Consider the following 22140-nt stretch of genomic DNA (forward strand, 5'->3'; position numbering starts at 1 on the left):
GAGGCAAGAAGCCACAGCCAGCTCACAGCATAGCTGCTGTCACACTGACCTTCCTGTTGCCTATTGACAACAATTCAAACATGTTGTCAGTGTAAAACATTAAGGCCACAAAGATGATCAGGGGACTGGAGCACCTCCCCTATGAAGACAGGCTGAGGGAGCTGGGCTTGTTCAGCCTGGAGAAAAGAAGGCTGCGGGGTGACCTCATTGCAGCCTTCAGAACCTAAAGGGAGCCTACAGAGGGGAGGGGAATCAAATCTTTTAAAGGGGAGATAACAGCAGGACGAGGGAAAATGGTTTGAAATTGAGGGAGGGGAGATGTAGGTTGGACGTCAGGGGGAAGTTCTTTACAGAGAGAGTGGTGAGGTGCTGGAACAGCTGCCCAGAGGCTGTGGATGCCCCGTCCATCCCTGGAGGTGTTCAAGGCCAGGTTGGATGGGGCCCTGGGTAGCCTGGTCTATCTAGCATTAAATGAGGAGGTTGGTGGCCCTGCATGCGGCAGGGGGTTGGAGATTCATGATCCTTGAGGTCCTTTCCAACCCTGGCCATTCTGTGATTCTGTGATGCTGTGATGTGCAAAATACTGAGAAGTAGTTTATTTTGAACTACAGCTCTTAAGTCAAACCCTTTTCATTGTCCATTGAATCACCAGGTAACCACTGTCACCCTATGCCCAGCTTCAGCAGTGCAGAGCTTGCACAGCAGGGCTGCCCTGGGGAACTACTGGCCTTGGCACAACAGCAACAGTTCCACAGGGCCAGGGTGCAGCTGGAAATGTCGTTCACTGATGTTAATTAAGTCAATAAACAGAATCACAGAACGGCCCGGGTTGGGAGGGACCTTCAGGATCACGAATCTCCAGCCCCCCCTCCACTGCAGGCAGGGCCACCAACCTCCACATCGAATACCATCCCAGGCTGCCCAGGCACTCAGAGCGAACAGGAAAAGCAGAGAGATGGTTTCACAAGGATGCATGGTGCTCACGTAGAGAGAGCTGAGAGCATGAGCCGGGCTCAGACGGACTGTGGCCACCCAGCCCTGGGGAGCCGAGCCGCAGTGACAGCCCACAGCCATAGAGCAGCAGGAGGCACACATCGTCACAGAATCACAGAATGGCCAGGGTTGGAAGGGACCTCAAGGATCACGAATCTCCAACCCCCTGCCACATGCAGGGTCACCAACCATCCCACCTAATGCTAGACCAGGCTGCCCAGGGCCCCATCCAACCTGGCCTTGAACACCTCCAGGGATGGGGCATCCACAGCCTCTCTGGGCAGCTGTTCCAGTACCTGCCTGTCGTCTTCTGTTTATGGCAAACGATGGATTTTTGGTAATTTTTTAAAGTTCCTAAATTATTTTCGGTAGCTGCTTTTTACTTTTTTTTATTTTTATTTTTTTCCTATAGTGCTTTCGAGCTACTTGTGCCGTAAGATTGACGTGCAGACAAATCCTGCCTCTCCCCCCGATTCTGGAGCCCGCAGAGCCCATAGGAGGCCGAGGCCCACGGGCACAAAAACCAATTCGGGCGGAGCGCCGCGACGGACCGCGCCCGGCAGCGCAGCCCGGTTCAGCTCCGCTCCGGCAGCTGCGCACGGCGCTCCGCGTCCGCCCCCGGCGCTTCCGGGTAGGCGGCGCCCGGCGGAGCGCGGGGCGATGGCGGCGGTGGCGGCGGGCGGGCGGAGCGCGGCGCGGCGGGCGGCCACGGGGCGGCGGCTGGAGCGGTTCGCCGCGCTCCGAGGTGGGGCGGCGGGCGCGGGGCGGGCCGGCGGGGCGCGGGGCGGGCGCGGGGCGCTGCCGTGGCTCCGCCGTGGCCCCGCGGGGAGCGCGGCCCGGGCCCGGCGCTGACCGCGTTCCGCCCCGCCGGACAGGCAGAGCCGCGCCGCACGGCGAGTTCTGGGACCTGGTCGCCATCACCGCCGCCGACGCGGAGCAGGAGCGGGCGTTCCGGCGGCAGCTGGCCGCCAAGCTGCGGGGCGGGGAGCTGCCGCTGGGCGTGCGGTACCACGTCTTCGTGGATCCCCCGGGACACAAAATCGGTGCGTGCCCCGCCCGGCAGCTGCGGAGCGGGCGGATCTGTGCGGGACGGAGGGCGTCAGGCTGCGGGCTGCAGGGCTGCGCTGCAGCCGCTGTGATGTTACCCTCAGCTGGGGCCTCATCTGGCCCTTCGGGGTTCTGTACTCGTGTAGTGCACCCATGTAATCGTACTCGTTTTGAGTCACACCGAAGTCAGCTTTGTGTGTGACCACTACGACAGCTCTCTTGCAATGGAGAGGCTTCAAAATCCTGCTCAAAAAAATGTCCTTTGCAGTACAGATGTTGGCTCTAATGCTGTTACGTAGCATGTCGTTGTCATTCCTGGCACAGCATGGCAGGTTGGTGCTTCTCAGACTTCATGTAAGGTGATTTTTGCAGTGAAAATTTCCATTCTGATAACTGGGACGATGTTGTTGCGGGAGGGAAGATTGAGGTTGGATGTCAGGGGGAAGTTCTTTATAGAGAGAGTGGTGAGGTGCTGGAACAGCTGCCCAGAGAGGCTGTGGATGCCCTGTCCATCCCTGGAGGTGTTCAAAGCCAGATTGGATGGGGCCCTGGGCAGCCTGGGCTGCTATTAGATGTGGAGGTTGGTGGCCCTGCCTGTGGCGATGGGTTGGAGCTTCATCATCCCTGGGGTCTCTTCCAACCCAGGCCATTCTGTGATTCTGTGGGACACCATCCTGGTGGTCTGTGGGTGCACATTGCTCATACAGTATGGCTCTCTTCTAAATTCCCAGTGTGGAATACAACTGACCCATGGTTGTTCTGAGCTTTGAGCTGGTAGTTTACACTGATATATTTCAATACATTAAACAGCGTGCAACAAAAACTTGGAAGAAAGTTGTCTGCCATACCATCCTAAGCTCATATAGCTGTTCTCTTGGATGTAGAAAGTAACCAATCTCAGCAGTCTGTCTGCGGTATAAAATAATGGGCACAGGTTAACTTTCAGAAATCTTGCTGTTTCAGAGGCACGTAAGAATATCCAGAAGTTTTTCATTTTTTCCTTCTGAAAGGATGATTGAAGTCAGCGGTGAAGCTGTGCGATGTTTCTTACAGGAGCTGTCGCTTAGGGCCGACTTGGGTCAGTTGGAAAGCATTGGATGGTGGGGCTGTTCTGAGCAGAACTGTCCTGCCCAGCCGAGGTGTCCTTTGCTTTGGCTGTGCATCCTCACTGCGTGACTCTGTCAGCTGCAGTGCTCTAGGAAGGCTGTTCTGTCAGAACTGAGGAAATTTCAGATAGCCGTCAGTGCATCTGCAGACACTCTGTTAAAAAAACAACAAAGCTCTACCTTTTAAAAATAAGTGACAGCTCATTTTCTACAGCAGAAAAAAAACACATTTAATAAACATTGCCAGGTCTCAGCGTGCTTCACGTTTCAGTGCACGTTTTATTGGTGCTCTTTATAATAAAATGCTTTTCTCTTTAGGAAATGGTGGATCAACACTTCATGTTCTTCAGTGCCTGGAAGATCTCTATGGTGATAAATGGACTTCTTTTATCGTGCTGCTAATTCATTCTGGTAAGTTCTGTTTTACATTCCACACTTCAAAATGTTACCTTTAAAAAACAGACAAACAAAAAAATGATGTTGGTAGATAAAGAATTAGAATTCTGAAACACAGTTCTCTTAGAAAAGTTACCTCGAGTGTAGCTGAAATGAATTCATTTGAATTTCCACTGGAACTTCTGGAGATGCTGCTGTCACTTAAGCATTTCAGCACTTCAGAATTAAGCCCTGAAATGCCCACTTAAGCAGTCTCTTCCTCCCTGTAGGCTGCATAGGGGACTACGAGGTCTTGTAAATACAGAACAAATGTTTGCTGCCTTACCCAATTTGTCAAAACCCTTCCAAAATGTGATAGCTGGAAAACTGTATCCACTTTGCAGAGAAGAAAGAAACCAGGTCAAAGAATTCTAGAATGTCTCGGGTTGGAAGAGACCTTACAGATCATCCAGTTCCACTCTGCTGAGGGCAGGGTTGCCATCCACTAAATAAGAGGTCACCTTTCTGCTAGTTTGACTCACCCCTCACTTAAAATTGCTTTGGGATGTTTTTTCTTTCTCCCTTAGTTTTCAGGCAAACAGCTGGAGTCATTTATTTTCTGTATTTATAGACCAGTTGTTTGTACTCCAGCCCTGAATCAAAACTAAAGGTAACGAAATCAAGCACAGATTTAATAAAAGCTGTTTAAGGCATCCTGAATTTTGGACATTAGGTCAGATCTGTCTCAGGAAATATTTGAAGGCGTATAATAATTTTTTTTAAATCTGACTTTTTTGAGGAACGCTTGGCATAGGACCAACTACGTAGCCTTGTGGTCCCTAAGGAAGTGTGCTCTGTGTAATTTAAGATGTCTTTTTCTTCAGGTGGTTACAGTCAGCGTTTACCAAATGCAAGTGCACTGGGCAAGATTTTCACAGCCTTGCCTTTCGGCGATCCTGTTTACCAAATGCTGGAGCTGAAGCTCGCCATGTACATTGATTTCCCTAGTCACATGAAACCAGGAATTCTCATTACTTGTTCAGATGACATAGAGCTGTACAGCACTGGCCTTGCAGAAACGATCACATTTGATAAGCCTGGATTTACTGCTTTGGCTCACTCTTCAGATTTGACAGTTGGGACCACTCACGGAGTGTTTGTTTTAGATCCATCCAGTCTCTCAGGAAAAGGAGGGCTTGAATACACTTCTTGCCATCGTTTCTTGCACAAACCAGACGTGGAGACCATGCGCCGGTGCGGTGCAGTCTGTGTAAGAAGGAATTCTTCTCAGCTGGATTCCTTTGCAGATCACACTGACTCGGAGGTGGACTCGGAGTGCGTGTATACGGACAGCATATTTTACATTGATCACAGCACTGCAGAACAATTACTGGCATTCTATAAGCAAATTGATACTCTGTGCTGTGAAATAGATGCGTATGGTGACTTCCTGCAGGCCCTGGGACCTGGAACCACTCAAGATTACACAAAAAATACAAGCAAAGTCACAAAAGAGGAATCACAGCTAGCAGAAGTTCGGCAGAAGCTCTGTTCTCTTCTGAAAGGAACTTCACTTAATGTCATAGTCTTAAACAACTCTAAGTTCTATCACATTGGAACTACTCAAGAGTATTTGTTTCATTTTACATCTGATAGCAAACTGAAATTTGAGCTTAACTTACTGCCTGAGGCTTCTAGCATCTCTTCTGACAAGGCTGAGACATTGGGTGGATCAGCAAGCATCATTCAAAGCATACTTGAGCCTGGGTGTTTCGTAGGACCTGGATCCATTATTGAATACTCCAGAATTGGACCTGGAGTGTTGGTAGGGAAGAACTGCATTATTAGTGGATCCTGCATAAATTTGGAAGCAGACATACCTTCAAACTGTTTTCTGAGTTCGTTGAGTGTAAAAATTGATGATCAGGTGAAGTATGTAAGTATGGTGTTTAGTGTAGAAGATGACTTGAAAAAGAATGTGGAATTGCTGTCAGAGACGAATTCACTACGGTTTTTTGGAGTCAGCCTACAAGAATGCTTGGAGCTCTGGGGTGTGCAGGTTTCAGACCAGCTCTTCTCTGGTGATAACGCACGGTTTGGGTTGTGGACTGCTAGGATTTTTCCTGTTTGTTCTAGTTTAAGTGAGTCGGTTAGGATGTCACTGAACATGTTAAATTCTGTGCAGCGTGTGTCAGCTTTTACACTGAATGGCTTTAAGCTCCTGTCTGTTCAAGAAATGCTTGCCTACAAAGATGTAGAAGACATGCTGAAATTTAGAAATCAAATTCGTGATGAAATTTGTCTAAAAAGACAAAAAGAGAAATCTGATTTGTAGAAGGACTGGGGCTTGAACAAATGTCCTGTCTTTAATTTGTCTGCAATTTGTGGATGATTTATTACTTGCCAGTTTGTAATGATTGTAAGCAAAATGTACAGTGGATTTTTTTCAGAGTTCCTTCTAAGCAAAAGCATAAAAAGAAGGAGTGGAGTTCTGGTCATAGTCTTAGACTGTCATGTCTGGCACGTGGGTCAGCAGGCCAGCGCTCCAGCAAGCACACAAGAAAATAAAAATATATTGGTGTATTTCTCACTCAGAATTCCTTTTGGGAGTGATGCTGTCCTGCTCAGGTGTGCTGGACCGACTGCAGGCTGGACAGGTAAGAGGTGGCTGCTTCTGCTCACACTCCTGCACCAAGTGTGCCCTCTGAGGTGTGCTCACCGTTGTTCTCATAATGGAGCAGGTGTAGGTTTGATTTGCTAGGTAAGAAACATTAAACTGCTTTAAGTTTTTATGCTACTCCATGTTTCCCTTCTACAATAAATATTCTTATCTGGAATTCTAGAAATCAGGTTTTGGTCAATGTGAGCCATCAGCAATGTCAGCAGTCTGAATGAATTTATTCCACAGATATCAAAATATCTGGATTTGTGTTGTTTTTCATCTTTAAAATAAAATCAGGTTTTGTGCCATATATGTGAAAAACCTTAACATCAATATTTTGATCCAGAGCCCTGCTAACAAATGTGCTTTTGTATATGTCCGTGTTCACATGCATGTTCTGTAATTTCATTCTTGGATTCTGCACTTATTCATAAGCACTTCTATGTGTAAGCTTCCACTTGTTTCCAGTGAGCCACAGAAACTGCGCGTGTTCTCATTAACTGTTGGTGTACCCATAACCTTTTCTTACTATCAATAAAATGGTGGTGATTTGCAGACAGTAGGGGAAATGTTCTAACAGGTAGAGAAAATGGACCATGCCATGAGAGTGGCAGTGTGTGATAGTGCTCCCATTAAACACCCCGCCAGTAAGAGGGAAGGCTCTGCACTCACCAGTCTGACCTTCTGCAGACCATTACTGCAGCTCACTGATTTTGTTGGGCGCTGGGTGAGCAGTGCAGCAGGCAGAGAAAGCATGGGAGCTGCAGAACGCAAAAGGCTGTTCAGCCTATGGAGGATGTGATGTCACTTCTGAGTTAATCAGTATTTGTGTTGAGAGGAGATAACAGACAAGCCGGGATTTCTGTCAATCCTTCGTGACACATCTGAAAAATTATCTGGTCTGTTTCTTTAGGCGGGAGATAATTGTTTGCTTTATGTGTTCCAGCTGCTTAACTGGTGTGCTTGTTTTTAGCTGTAACAAATTCTTGTCCTTAAAGCAAGGGCTATCTTATAATGTGATGACATCTTACAGGACTTCAAACCGGGCAGTTCCAGGCAGTAATAATCAAAGCTTGATGTACAGACTATTTTACTTATACAGCACTTTACAAAGCTTAGCTTCTTTCTCACTGCTCAACTGCTAAAGCAAGAGAGAAGTTTGTTCTCATTCAACCAGCTGGAATTGTCCCACTGCAATTGACAGACTTATCCAAGGCCACACAGCAACATTTAACAGTCAGGTAATTGCAGTTTTGGTGTTTCTGGTTTCTAGTATCAGATCTCAGAACAAGACTGCTGAGGCATCTTGCTTGTGATCATCCTGTGGTCTGAGCAATGCAGGGTGCAGTGCTGCAAGTGGCAGACAGGGCTTCCTAAGAACAGGAGGCGTCTGTTGAAACTTGGAGCTTGATTTTGATAAAGACTCACTGAGTTTCCAGGTGGATGCAGAATTTGTGTGGGCCCTCAGGTCCTGCCTGTCTCCATCCATCCTGAAGCGCAACTCTGACAGATGTGGTCTCAAATATGAATGTTGAATGATTTTGTTCATGTCGGCTTTCATTATTTAATTAGTTTTGCTCTGTTGTGTAATAATAGGGCTCATAATGAACATGATCTTAATGATTTCACGGGCTGCTTTGAGAGCATGTAATAGTGGGCAGAGCTTTAGCCGTTCTGTATGTATTACATTATGGAATTTGGGAGAAGAGAATTAGTTCAGTAATGTTTTAGGCAGGAAATTGAAATGTGAGCAATTGGGCACTTAGAAAAGAACACAGGGTAAGGCAGCTGAAATTAGTTTAAGGGAAAGAAAAAAAAAAGGAAAAAAAAAAAAAAAAAAGGAGGAGCTAAGATATACCCATGCCAGAAGGATTTGGGGAACCAAGGTAAGCAATTTCCATCTTTTGGGTCGCCTTGGCTTGGATGAGGAGTTTGTGCTGCTCAGCATTTCCAGCTTCATGTTCCTCAATCTGATGCAACAGATTCCTTTTTTCCTCTCTGCGCATGTGGAAGATTAATCCCTGTGCAAATGCCACCGTAGTTCTGCGATCACAGAAATAGCAGTGCTGTGCTGTACGGCCCCTGATCCACTGCCACCCAGGAGACGTTGTGAGCACCTGCTTTGTTACGTGGGCTGTTGGCTTCCTACTGCTTCAGTCTTATCATGATGTATTTTAATGCCCTGTTCACATGACGTACCTGAGTGTTACCGAAAGTTGTATAGCTTAATATTACATCTCTAATTACATCTGAATACTCTCTGAGAAAATACTGCTCTTGACATTTCAGTGCTGCTTGGACGTACGTTACTTAGAAATGGTCTAACCCTGCTATTGGTGCAGTTCTCCCTCTGGTGTTTGTTTGTAAACAGGCTGGGCTGTTATTAATTTTTCCCCTGGATGCAGGTATCCTCGCACAGCCCCGGGCCAGCCTCCAAGCTCTTCTGGAGCTGCTCTGAGAGCACAGGTGATGAAGAACAGGCAGGTCTGTCCTTTTTTTTTTAAGAGCCAAAGGGAAAATCCCGAAGGGACGGATCACGGAATGCTCAGAAGGCTCCATGTGTCACCAAGTTCCTAGCCCAGGCAGTGGAGGGAGGCACCTGGCCAAGCATCCTGCAGGCTCATGGGCTGGGAGGTGACCAGAAGTTTGCTCCTGGGCTGCACGGCCACAGCTGCCCTCAGGAGAGGGAAGAAAATCTGTACTAAGGTAACAAAAGCAATGGCAGAGCGGGTACCCATAGGGTGCTGTTTTTACAGCTCTCCTCGTTGCTTGGCAACTGGACGTGGAGGATCAGTTCAGAAGCTGATGCATTTTGCAAATATTTGGTCGCGTATCACAGGGCATCTTGTCAGCAGTTCAAAGTCTTCCAAAATACATCCTTGGTTTTATGTGGAAATCAGTGCAAATAAATGGATGAGCTCACAGTGTGCCAGGAGCCATCATGGGAGTTCAAGTTTGTTTGTGGTGGGAGGCAGCTTGCTAGAGATTCGATGCGTCTGTATTATATTTACATATCTTCTTGCCTGAAATCCTCAACTGAGAAGACTAAACAGAACAACTGTCAAGGTCAATCAGCAGGCTTTAAGTGTGTGTATATATGTGTGTGTGTGTGTGTGTGTACATATCAAGATACGCTTATAAAGTAAATTTTAAAAAGCAATCAAAGAAGAAAGAGATACAGAAAAGAGCAGAAATCCCAAAATGGGATGGGAAAATGAGTTTGAAGTCTTCCTGTTTGAAGGGAAATGGATATGAAAGGGGCAGGCAGCAGATGGGCAGATCTCTGCTAGCCAGATTAAAGGAGGTTTGGATTATGCGAGTGGAAGGCAGCACTATTTTGCTATTGACCAATTTTCTTGCACGGCTCTTAAGCAGAGGCTCTTAGAGGAATCATCCATGCACACAGTCTCAATTTATTATGACATGGTTCCTTTGCTTGTATATGTGAGCACAAAGCCCAGTAGCCCACTTTGGTCTCTTCAGCCTTCAATCTACTTGGACCATGGGTTTTTTTAATGCATTTCTGTGATGCTGGGTCCTGACTAAAATGCTAACAGGGAGGTCAGCATGTACATATCCATACAGATCTGGCCCTTTGTTGATTTGTGCACAGTCTGCTTGAAATGTGAGCAAAGCAGCTCAGACATCCTCTGTTTGGGGGAAAACTCCAGCTGGAGCAGGGCTGGAGCATCACAAAGAGCCCGGGTGTTCTCTGGTATGACACAATGTGTACATTGTAATTAAAATACTCAGATGCTCCAAAACCATCCTGTGTGCTACAACTGGTGTTGACGTTATCAGTTGAGGTCTTCTCTGGCCTCTTCAAAGCAAGGACCTTCAGCGCTCCTTGGGGATCCTGAAAGGCTGTTTGGGATTCAGCCTCACCAGTGCCTTTCTCTGTACAAGATTGGTAGCCAGCTGCCAGATTGCCTCCTCTCCACCAGTTTCACGTATGCAACAGATGAGAGCAAACATTTCTATTGAAACAGACAGTAGATTTTTAAAGAGGCTGGTGAGGTACCTGCATTATTCTTTCACACTCGGCAGCACATGCTGTTGTGCTCCATGCCATTGTTGCATGACATTCCGTTTGGCACAGGGTTTATTTTTAGCCAGAGACTATCAGAGTGTTTTTCAGCAGGACCGTCTCTGCTCCTGAGCAAGGAATCATATTACTGCAAGAACTTTGCTGAAACAAAGAAGATATATTGAACAAATGGGGAATTACAAATCTAGACCAACCCAAACCTGCACTGGTAATTAACGTTGTTGTGATTTTTTAAAGCTGCAGTATGCCTTACCTCCATCTGCAAGAAGCAAATGATATTTCAGGGCATAACTCATCGCAAATTTACCCTTGAGTTCAAGGGTAAGGTATTGTATTGTTCTTAGCTTACAATAATAGCAGCTTAGTCCATATCTGTCTGTTAAAAGCAAAACAAAGGAAATTAAATTTATTGCACTGCCATGTAACATTATATTATTTTACGTTATTGTGTTAATTCTTGTTTCATTAGAAAAACCTTAAAACTCTAATCTGTCTGTGCTGTGAATACATGCTAAGATTTAGGAAATAAGAACTAACAAATGAAACCTATGGTTGAAGTTTTCTCTTTTCAGGTTAAAAATACTCCTGACAAGGATTTGTATGTACTAGCAATCTACAAAATCAGTATGTGTGTGCCTGTGTTGGCTGCAGCAAGAATGGATTAATGGCTGTAATGTTTTAATTAAGCTTTCATGCTTCAGTAGAGAAGCACAGGAATAGTGTGGAACTGTGTTTAGAAATACAGTGCTCTGTTAGTGGAACACCACAGTTTGAGTCCCTGCTTTCCGCGTGTTTTGAAGTGTTTCTGTTTTGTTGCTGACAGATGAATGGAAGAAGAAAGTCAGTGAATCGTATGCTATAATCATAGAGCGATTAGAAGATGACCTGCAAATCAAAGACAAGGAGCTGGCAGAACTGAAGCATGTTTTTAGGTAAAATACTCAGGAAATCTGCTTATGAATGCCTAGTGGAGGAGTATCTGCTATTAAGCAGCATTTTCAGTTTCAATTGTTTTCCTACAGAAGGAATTTCACACCTATGGAATGCCTGTTCTTTAGTGTCTATTTTTGGGATACGCGGGTCAGAGTCACACAGCACAGTACCAAAATTAGTGGCTATTAGTTACTAATGCCAATATTTTAGAGCAAATGTCTATATTCTTTTGCAAACAAATTAGCTTTAATGGTACATCCAAGTTTATAACATGCTTAAGTTTTGCTGTGTGCTTCTTTAGACGGGAGTTTTTTCTGAAGTAATACATTTTAAAGGAACACACAAACAGAGCATCTTTGTGAAAGTGAACCCCAAATCCCTGCCTGCAGCCGCCTTCTCAGGACAGCACTGACACTCACAGCCGTGTCCCCCCAGCCGGGTGGCACTCTTACATCTTCACCATCCAGAAAGCTCATAGGACCATAGAATTGCTCAGGCTGGGAAAGACCTGAAAGATCATCAAGTTCAACTACAGCCCAAGCATACTAACCTAACTGTAGGCAAATTTAAGGAGACGAGCAGTTAAATAATGTCAGACATCAAAGTCACTTGGAAAAAAAAAAAAAAAAAAGATGCTTTCAAAATAAATCACAAATTCACAACCTGAAATGACAATGCATTCAATGCTAAACTGTCAAAGGCAACATATAATCCTTGAGAAAGTTACAGCTGCACATGCAAGGTTTAAAAGGGCAACGACCAGCAGTGTTTGTGCTTCTGTAGAGTTCTCACGTTCGTGTTTCGGCGTAATGATTTCATTGTGTTTCTTTGGCATGTTTTCAGGAACACAGACCTACCTTCTGAAGGCCTCTTAGGTGTTCTTTTGACTTACCTTAATTGCCACCGGTTCTGTGCTTATGTCCTGTTCATCAGCGTAGAATGAATACTTGTTTGTAGTTTTTAATTTTTAAATCAGTGAACAAAGTGTCCTTTTTTTTTTTTTTAATTATAAAAAGTCTTATCTATAAGGAGAGTTTTCTGCTCTTTCTTTTCCTCTATTTTATTTCCTCCAGAATTTGGAAGGCATGCACTGAGTAGCAGGATGGCGCTGGTAGCAGGGTGTTCAGAGAGCAATTCAACTTAGGCTCAGCTTTAATTTACTGAAAGATAAATCTGGATCCTTACTTGTTGTCAGTAAAGCATTTCTAGGTTTACAGAGTGCAAACTGCATCTAAATTTAGCTCTGTGTCTACAAAAGCTTCAATTGAGATTTCTCTTTTAAATGTTTTCCAAATGAAATAAATTCTATCAAAGGATGAAAACAGTAATCCTCTGAAAAATCTCTCTTCAGCTCTGATGAAGCCTTCTGCAAAGTCAATTTAAATTACCGCACAGATAATGGGCTCTCTCTTCTTCACTTATGCTGCATATGTGAGGGTAGGTATTTTAAGCATCTTATTTACACGGTTAGTATTTGTCTCTAATGACTGTCAGGAGGATTTTATTTTCAATTTCTTAGTTTTGCCCTCACTGGCACTTGGATAATTACCTGTAAGCTTTACCCTCAACCCTGTTTGCCAACAAGACCAAAGCAACTTATGCTGAACAACATTACGACTGAGTCATCAATCCACGAGAAGTTGTGGCTGATAATTTGTCGTGTCTTTATTACAAATGTTCAATTAATTCATCTTAATTGCTACATGCATTAATTCATTACTCTTTACTCATTGTGTAGTACTTTTATACAATTATGTGTCTTGTACTTGCTATAAATTTCAGGATATGGAGCTAGTCTGAATGTATTTGTCATCCATAAAGCAGGCATTTTTCTGGTACGGTGGAAACACCTGTATTGTTTATCACAGTAGTTAAAAGAGTAAGTCAAATGCTCTAGTCAGAAAATACAGGTTGATAGGATTTTTGCAGACAGCAAATCACAGTATGCAAGAAAAGACTTCAGGGTGACTTCTGGAATGTTCCTAAAATCATACTAATGGTGCAGTTCTCCACTCTGATCCACACTGCTGCTTGGTTATCCACATGTCCAGTCATTAGTTCATGCGCATGTGGCACCTGTTCCATTTGTTGAGACAAAGAATTTGCCATAAGGTTTCAGCTCCACAAAGTATGCAACAATGATACACAGATATGATTTGGTCAGTCTTAGATCAAGGAGGACCTGATCTTGCACTGCTGGAAAGAAAAAGGATCTTTAAACTTGATTTCAGAGCGTGCAAGTTCATATTAAAGACAACACCAGTATTTGGTGACGTCAGAGCAATTGATGGAATTCATGAAAGGAAGCTAAAGAAAATACACAGTATTGATTCATTACAATATGTGAACACTTCAGGGATGAAGACAAGTCATTAGACTCAGCACTGCCCTCAAACACTGCCATGGTTATTCAGAAGGAGGTGTATTTTTGAGACCATCACTACATCAGAAAGATAGAAATGAAGTTACTTGGTCATCAGCATCCCTCAAAACCACTATCCCTGTAATAATGTTGCTGCATTTCTGAAAGGAGAAAAGAATTCTGTGGCTGAGAAACCAGTGCTCCAGGAAGCATCTGTTAATTTATGCAGTTCTTTGCAGCACAGTCTGGAAGTTAAAAGAGAATTCTGCTTCTTTAGAAGTTTGACCCTGTTTAACCAACCCTTGTTGAATTATGAACATAAGGCTGTACGTGGCCAGGTCTGCTGCTGTCAGTGGGTAAGGAAATGGCACCTAATTTCATTCTGAAGGTGCAATATTTCATGAATGTCTTTCTGCCATCAAACTCACACTGACATTTATTCCTATGCGTGGCTTTTTGTTGTGGTGTGTGTGTAAATGACTCTGATTTCCAACTTTCCCTTTAAAGGTAACAAATCACATATAAGAACTCTTATGCTAAAAGGACTGCGCCCATCCAGATTAACAAGAAATGGATTTACTGCTCTGCACTTGGCAGCTTATAAGGTAAATTATTTTGCATGAAGTGATCACAGGGAATCAGAAGAGATTAGCTTTAGTTGTCTGCCCTCTTCAGCTGAACTCTCTAGTTGCTACTTCCAGTGAAAATATCAATTTTACATTTACAGTGTGCAGGAAAATTACCTACAGAGAGCACATGCATGGGAAATCAGCATATGCTTTTGCATTGTCATCCATGAGGATATGATGTTGCTTTAGAAATACTGATTAAATTATGCAGTGCATCTTAGGATAGAGGAGCATTCTTTTTTACTGTTATTGCTGTTATTTGTGCAAAGAAGACACCAAATTCCCACTGTAGCAATGTCTTACATATTGCTAAGAGCGTTAGGAATGGAAAGAAAGAAGAGATGTGAGCAGCAGCATTTGGAATTTTGTCTGAATGTAGGAGGAAAGACAGTATCATATTTATTTTCAATATATGGAAGGGCCAGCTTTGTTTGTTACTGCAGAAATAAGATGCTTTATGTACACACTCCATAGGACAACGCAGAACTCATAACAGCGCTGCTGCACGGCGGAGCTGATGTTCAGCAGGTTGGATATGGAGCCCTGACAGCCCTTCACATTGCCACCATAGCTGGGCATCACCAGGTGAGTTTCCCCTTTTCTCTATGGGAAATGATACGTGAGTGCAGTATCTCTGGCTACCCTGTAGCAAAAGCAATCCTGGGGAGATCGTTATGTTTCAGGAGGTCACTACACGTAGTTTCACTGATGAAACTACGTGTTTCATCAGTGGCCTGCTTCAACTGAATGGACGGTACAAAAGCTTATTGTGGTCTCACATCTGTCCTCATGTCTTCCATGATAGTGCGTATGTATTGGCAGTCACATGGAAAGAAATGTATTTCAATCTAAACTGAGTAAAGAAATAATCCCTGAACACTAATTGTTGCTTAGTAACAGGCTCTAGTTGTCTGAGTTCTGGTCTGACATGGATTTAACTGACTGGCTGAATTGCTGCCTGTATGAAATGAATCAATAGCCTTAACTTTGACAGCAGTTGTGCATCATCGTAGCTGGGGTTAATTGGCGTCACCAGGGGAAATCTCAGTGGGAGGTTCGGGAGTGCAGAGCACAGCACCAAGATGGCTACTTCCCCTTCTTTGTGACTTCTGCAGATTGCCAGGGAACTGTTTCCCTGCAGGTGACTCACAGTCCAATACCTTTCATCATCATTAGAAAATTTCAAGAAGTTTCATCAGAACGAAACGTAGAACTGCCCATGTAACCCAGTTGCCAGCACTCAGCGTGCGTGGGCTCCTTTGTGCTTCAAGGAAACAAAAAAAAGATTAGCAGTTCTGCAGGCTTCAGAAAATAATCCAAAGCAGCTTCATTCAGTCTTGCATTCTGCAAGTTATTCAGATAGCCCATGTTTGGTAATTACTGGCTGCTAGTGACAGCAATGGCCTCCTGAAAGTCCAAAACCAGCTGCTGATTTGAAAGAAACACTTAGGGTTATTTATTGATGCCACAGGCTTATTACCTTCTAGAACACAAAGAAATTTGTACACAATGAGTTAACTGTGCTGAGGATTGGCCTAATTTAAAAGGATTTTGTATTTTGTTTTATTTACTTCTGAAAACTCTGACGAGTTTACGGCTCTTTGTTCAGGACTAAAATAAAATTAAAGGACAGACTCATTTTTATGCCTCCTATTTTGTAAATCCGGCTTTTTACTTGCAAACACGTCTTCAGCCTGATTTATAAAGCATCGGTGACATTCAATGTTCAGTTAGTTTAAGTTTGTCACTTTTACACGTTGCATTTTTACATTAGTTCCTCACCTGTGTAGGCTTAGGGCTTTTTGTTTCTATTAAACTGGCAATATAATGTTTTGAAATCTTGTTTTACTGTCTGACTCCATTTGTGTGGTGCTTCTAATAGGAATTTTCTCTGTATTCTTCTAGGCTGTGGATATTCTTTTGCAGCATGGAGCTTATGTGAATGTTCAGGATGCGGTTTTCTTCACCCCGTTGCACATTGCTGCGTATTATGGCCATGAACAGGTAACACGGCCGGGAGATTTCAGTGAGTAGGTCTATTCTTACATATTTGCATTACAATTCAGGGGGATCTACTGTGAAAGGCTTTCATACGCTGAAGTCAGTTTCTGGTTGCCCTAAGTCTGAATTTTAACAGGAAATATCTGACTCAATCCTCTATGCTGGATCCTAGAACAAATGGGTGTCTTCCCTTCTAACCCTCCCTTCTAGCCCTCTTGATACAAGTAATTTTCTAGCCAGATTTGATGATTTGCAAACAGGCTTGGATTAAGAGCTTTACTTCATTTATTGCTTATTTTATCCCATATTCCAGAGACTGTGCTAAGAGTGTACTGTCTTAAGTCTCTGCAAGGAGGTGAACATCACATGCCAGTAATAATTAAATGTAATTTCTGCCGTTTTTGTTGGAATTCACAAATTAAGTTGTGGCCACTTTTATGTTCACAGAAAAAAATATGGCTTAGAGAGCAGATTTTGCTTGAGATGCTGTGCATACAACAAGTCCAGGTGCACTTGTTTCACTCACACATTCACTCACACAGGTCACACATTCACTGAAACGTAATCTCAAACCCTGACCAAAGCAGGCACTGAATCTTCTAATTTTTTTTTTTTTCCCCATAAAATTATGCATGTAGTTAATGTAGCAATCCTTTCAGTTGCCCTGAACAGTCCTTTTGTGTAAAATATAATAATGAGTCTGTTCTGGATAACTAAGTAATTCTCTACACCTCTCTTTAGCTAAAATAATGTATTCTGGGCAGTTTTCATGTTTCAAAGGATGAACTCTGGATAGAATGTATTTTTCAGTTCAGTGATGTGTTTCTTGGAGAGCACTGGGACTTGAGGAAAAGCTTTCAAAAGAACAGAGTTCAGATACAGAGATGATCGAAAAGACTGCACTCCTGTGATCAAGCGACAGCAGGGCTGTGAACCAAAGAAGTGCTCCTGAGATCCTTGTTTCATGTATAAGCACCTCACCACCCAGGCACATTAGGAAGCACCTTGTATGTTGGACTGAGAGATTAGTTTCCTTATTTGCCATAAAGCACTTGGAACAAACCATCGCAGTCCTGTGAGACAGAATCATAGAATCATAGAATCACCAAGGTTGGAAAAGACCTAAAAGATCATCCAGTCCAACCGTTCACCTATAACCAGTAGCTCCCACTGAGCCATGTCCCTCAATGATGATGTGACGAGAGCATCTGGTGCTTTTGTGCTCATAAAGGAAGCTTGTGAACAGTTCTGAGCCGGGTGTGGACTTCAAGGGCCTTTCCTTAATATGCTTATTGGTCATTTAAACAAATGCAGGCTTTGTGTCCAGCTGTTCACCACACATCCCATCTTAGATAAGAAATATTTTTGGGAGCATTTTAGTATTTCCATAGATGTATAAATCAAACGTAAGTTTTCTATTGGATCTCCTCTCCCCATTTCAGCTTTAAAGAGATGTGCACATAGAGAATTACCCAGTGCAGTGTTCTATCTGATTGTGGCCAAAGATTGATTTTCACGTGATATTTTAATCAACGTTGATGGACTTCTCAGGTAACTCATCTCCTGCTGAAGTTTGGAGCTGATGTGAATGCAAGTGGGGAAGTTGGAGACAGGCCTCTTCATTTAGCTTCTGCCAAAGGCTTTCTCAATATTACAAAGCTCCTGATGGAAGAAGGAAGCAAAGCTGATGGTAAGAAAAAGCATTTTAAAAAATCAACTTTATCACTGTATTCTAATAGACAGAGCCAGGCCTTCAATATTGAGTTTTTCTTCCTATCAGTATGTGTGTATTTGTTCTTCTGTTGTCTTTGGACAAGTGAAACAAAAGAAAAAAAAAAAAAACAACTGAGGAGTTTTTCTTCACTTGCTGTGTGTGCTTGGTTTGAGCTGTCATCTCGTTGCATTCTCTTTCCATTAATAACCCATAGGTGAAAAACAACAGCAAAAAACAAAACTAAGATTTATATACAAGGTAACATTACTGAGACAGTACTTCAGAGAAGACTTGGCTGTGTAATATACATCTCCAGTCAGACAACTTAAATGCGTAGTAAGCTTCCAGTGAATGAGATACAGATGAAGGATTTTAAGCCAAAACTTCAGAGCAGTTGACTTAAAATAATTCAGTTAAGACATTGGAAACGGTTCACAAACAAAATAGGAACAGAAACTGAATCTTTTCAGCTCACCTTTCATTGTGCTGCACAAGCTTCATATCCTTCATTGTGGAATTCTTATTTATAATAAGAGAAAGTGGGCTGAACTGTGACAAAAGTCCTCTTGTTCATTTATGTGTTCTATGAATGTTAGGTATCAATTAAAACAAAATCCATCATCCTGTGTTGTAAGCCATTTTCTTTACCTCCTGTAGGATATATAATTACAAGAACCTGACACCATTTCTAACTGCAAAATGAAGGATTCACAATTCCTCCCTCTGCCCCTCTTACACCTTGTTGTGTTATAGAAGCTCATGACCCTGACACTCCTCGTGTCCTTCAGGCCATTCTCTGGGTACACGCTGTAAAGCACTGACATTTATTATTACAAAACTTTGACATTTATTTCCTTCTTATTTATTGCACTTCAGAATGAATCTGTCTGGCACCACATCACAATAAAAAAAGAAAGGCTAACATGTCACATCAATCTATAAAGTGAAAAATAATCTTAGGATAGCAAAATAAAACAATTTCCTTTTTTCCCTCCCTTGTACATAAGGCTGCTAGAAAGGCTGGTGCAGGCAGTTAATGAAATTTGCAGACCGTGAGCTTGGTAGGTTTTTTTGTTTGTTTATTTGGTCAATTTTTTTTTTTTAGTCTGAAACATTATTCAGCATTGGAATTCTCTGTCAGAAGACCTCGGTGAAGTTGTAAGTTCAGTTCAGCTTAAAGGACTGCCCGCTCCTGTGAGCATCCAGCTTTACTTCAGAAAAGTTTAAAACAGCATTTTATTCTAATATTCTTTTCTCCTTTTAGTCACAGAAAATCATGGCAAGGAGGAACCTCAGAATGCATGTGGGGTGCCCTTTGTCCCGGGGAAAGTCAGCTATAGGAAATATTTGGGCCTAGCAGTTGTTAAAAACCTGCGTATTGCAAGGCTGGACACTTCTAATGGGCACATTACTCCTCAGTAGTCTATTAATATCAAAGGTTTTGTGAATTGAGAACAAAATGTCAGACAAAGTGGACTGGATTTGTCAGCTCTTTCAATTATGACATCAATCAGTTATGCTGCTCTCTAGCTAAATATAGAAAAAAAAATACAATCACAGAAAGTACTTTCAACAAATAGAGATAAGTACAGCTGTGCCTAACCGCAATATTCTATGTCTCTAATTTTGCCCATTCTAACATATAATTCCATGTTGTTTGAAATAACACTCCCATCCTCTGAAATATGCAGTGAGGAGTGTTAAGCACGCATATAATCATCCTCAGAGGGGAAAATAAATATTTAACAGAATGGAAACTCTGGAAATCCAGAAATTTCAATGAATTCTCCCTTTCCTTTTTTACTTTTCATGTTTTATGTATATATATTTTAATAGTGCCCATGAAAAATATATCCTACTGTGTCTCCTTCATTTTGTTTAAATGCATTTTCTCACTGCGCAGCTGATTTTATTCAGCTGTTGATATTCTAAGAAGATAATATAGTGCTTAAAAACAAGTACATTTGTACGTGTATCCTGAGTTTGCTTAGCACTGTACCGTACTGACAGCTTTCTAAAGGTGACAGTAAGTCTTGTTCCATTCCTGAAAGTCTGCATGAAAACATTCCGTCCTGGAATAAGGCAGTTATATACTCTAAGCCCAGAAAATTGTCTGGATGATGCACTGCAGATGACCCTAAATAGTGCCATTCTGATGTGTAGCAGCTCGCAGAATTTTCAGTTTTAAAGAAATAGAACCATCAGTACTTTAAGACGTTTCATAATATATTTGCAACATACATAAAGCTTTACTAAATATTCAGAACAGCTTCTGCTAAATATAAAATACTTCCTTTGCTCTCTTTCTGGGTGCGATGACAGTGAATGCCCAGGACAACGAAGACCACGTTCCTCTGCACTTCTGCTGTCGATTTGGGCACCACGAAATTGTCAAGTTCTTACTGCATAGCAGCTTTGAAGTCCAGCCCCACGTGGTTAACATCTATGGAGATACACCGTTACACCTGTGAGTCATGGGAGGAGCTCCAGTTTTCACTGTTAGGGCCTAACTGAAAAGTTGGCACCGTTAACAACCCTTTATCTCCAGTGCTTGTTACAGTGGGAAGTTTGACGTGGTCAAGGAAATGATCCAACTCTCAGGAACAGAAAGTCTCACAAAGGAGAACATCTTCAGTGAAACGGCTTTCCACAGGTGAGGTGCCTAAAAACACCATTACAACAGAGTGACACATGAAGGTGCATGCAACACAACGACCAAAAAGAATCACAGAACGGCCTGGGTTGCAAAGGAGCACAATGCTCATCAGTTCCAACCCCCTGCTGTGTGCAGGTCGCCAACCAGCAGCCCAGGCTGCCCAGAGCCACATCCAGCCTGGCCTTGAATGCCTGCAGGGATGGAGCATCCGCAGCCTCCTTGGGCAACCTGTTCCAGTGCCTCACCACCCTCTGGGTGAAAAACTTCCTCCTGATATCCAACCTAAACCTCCCCTGTCTCACTTTAAAACCATTCCCCTTTGTCCTATTGCTATCCACCCTCACAAACAGCTGTCCCCCCTCCTGTTTCTATGCTCCCTTCAAGTACTGGAAGGCCACAATGAGGTCTCCCCTGGAGCCTTCTCTTTTCCAAGCTAAACAAGTCCAGGTCCCTCAACCTTTCTTCACAGAACCAAACGTTCAAGAACCAAATGTCTCAGCAACAACCAGATGAGTGAGGGATAAAGCAAGGAGCTCAGCATGGATAAGAAGTTCACGCCCTGGTATATGGGAGAGGACATGTGAGCTAGGAGGGAGAGAAAGAAATGTAGGAAGGGCATCATGTTCATCAGCACCTCTTTGGGTAATGGCTTCTCCTGCTGTCTGCTTTTGAAGCTGGTGTTGGAGTTCTGCCCAGGAACCTCCTGCATTCCAGACAGTCTGACCTGGAAACGAGGCGGCAGAACAGAGTTTGGTCACAGCGCTGTGAGGCTGCGAAGTGCTGGTTAAGAGACACACTGGAAGACAGTGCCTTAATTTTGTATACTGTGCAAAATTAATTTATACAGGAATAATTAGAATGCTTATGGGGCAAGAGAAATGAACGTATTTGCTTTTGTGGATTAATCATGCATTTACACATCTCTAAAAGTCCTCTACGCCAATCTCTCTGTCACTCTTCTGAAGTCTTTGGCTACCCAAAGTGCTCACATTCCCATGTGCTGCAACGTTCCCTTTTCCTTCCATTTTTTGCAGTGCTTGCACCTATGGAAAGAACATAGAACTTGTGAAATTCCTTCTCGACCAGAATGTTGTAAGCATCAATCACCAGGGAAGAGATGGACATACAGGTAACATCATCACCTTTATTGTGTGAATCATATACCAGCACCACAAAAAGTGGAAGCTACACACAGTCAGGATTTTTAAGGTAATGAACACAGTAAGTCAATGATCAGCATCCAGTTACCTCTCAATCAAGAGATCTCAATTTTTTTTTCTTTTTTAATTGCATTTGGCTAAAAGGCACAGAAAAATACTAAGAGCTCAGTGATAATAAGTCAAGCTCATTAGCCTGTATATGAATGGCAAAACCTGATGTAAAGTGATTGCCCTGCAGCTGGGCTTCTAAGCAGCCTCAAGAATTGGGCCTCAGTGTTATTCTGCTAGGGCATGTGGGATGCTGTGTCTGAAGGCTGCCCTCCTCATCCAGACAGCAGATAAAGACAAAACGAGTGGCTTCTTTGCTTCTATGAGATTTCCTTGCATACAAAGTTGTTCAATGTGTTCTGCAGGTGGGAGAATAAACACTGTCACATTGTATAGCAGGCAATGG

The 22140-nt window shown here is 43.2% G+C and overlaps 2 protein-coding genes across 3 annotated transcripts in view; both read left to right on the forward strand.

Moving 5' to 3' along the window:
• Positions 1–1653: 1653 nt before the first annotated feature.
• On the forward strand, positions 1654–6758 carry FPGT (fucose-1-phosphate guanylyltransferase). The gene is made up of 4 exons (XM_090146859.1): positions 1654–1738; positions 1869–2036; positions 3465–3557; positions 4406–6758. Exons 1-4 carry the CDS (start codon positions 1654–1656, stop codon positions 5854–5856), a joined length of 1797 nt encoding a protein of 598 aa, XP_090002985.1. The 3' UTR covers positions 5857–6758.
• Positions 6759–10307: 3549 nt separating this feature from the next.
• Positions 10308–22140, forward strand: part of TNNI3K (TNNI3 interacting kinase) — a 47837-nt gene continuing 36004 nt past the window's right edge. For both annotated transcript variants that reach the window (XR_016469400.1, XM_031604415.2), the window contains exons 1-10: positions 10308–10439; positions 11055–11163; positions 12516–12601; positions 14034–14131; positions 14630–14740; positions 16061–16159; positions 17708–17846; positions 20193–20337; positions 20419–20523; positions 21561–21655. Coding sequence is in view for 1 of the 2 variants with exons in the window: in XM_031604415.2 (XP_031460275.1) it covers positions 10400–10439; positions 11055–11163; positions 12516–12601; positions 14034–14131; positions 14630–14740; positions 16061–16159; positions 17708–17846; positions 20193–20337; positions 20419–20523; positions 21561–21655 (1027 nt within the window). In the remaining variant the exon portion in view is untranslated. The remainder of the gene's footprint in view (positions 10440–11054; positions 11164–12515; positions 12602–14033; positions 14132–14629; positions 14741–16060; positions 16160–17707; positions 17847–20192; positions 20338–20418; positions 20524–21560; positions 21656–22140) is intronic.

This window comes from Phasianus colchicus, chromosome 9, assembly GCF_987193195.1.
Source record: "Phasianus colchicus chromosome 9, bPhaCol1.hap1.1, whole genome shotgun sequence".
Taxonomy (NCBI): domain Eukaryota; kingdom Metazoa; phylum Chordata; class Aves; order Galliformes; family Phasianidae; genus Phasianus; species Phasianus colchicus.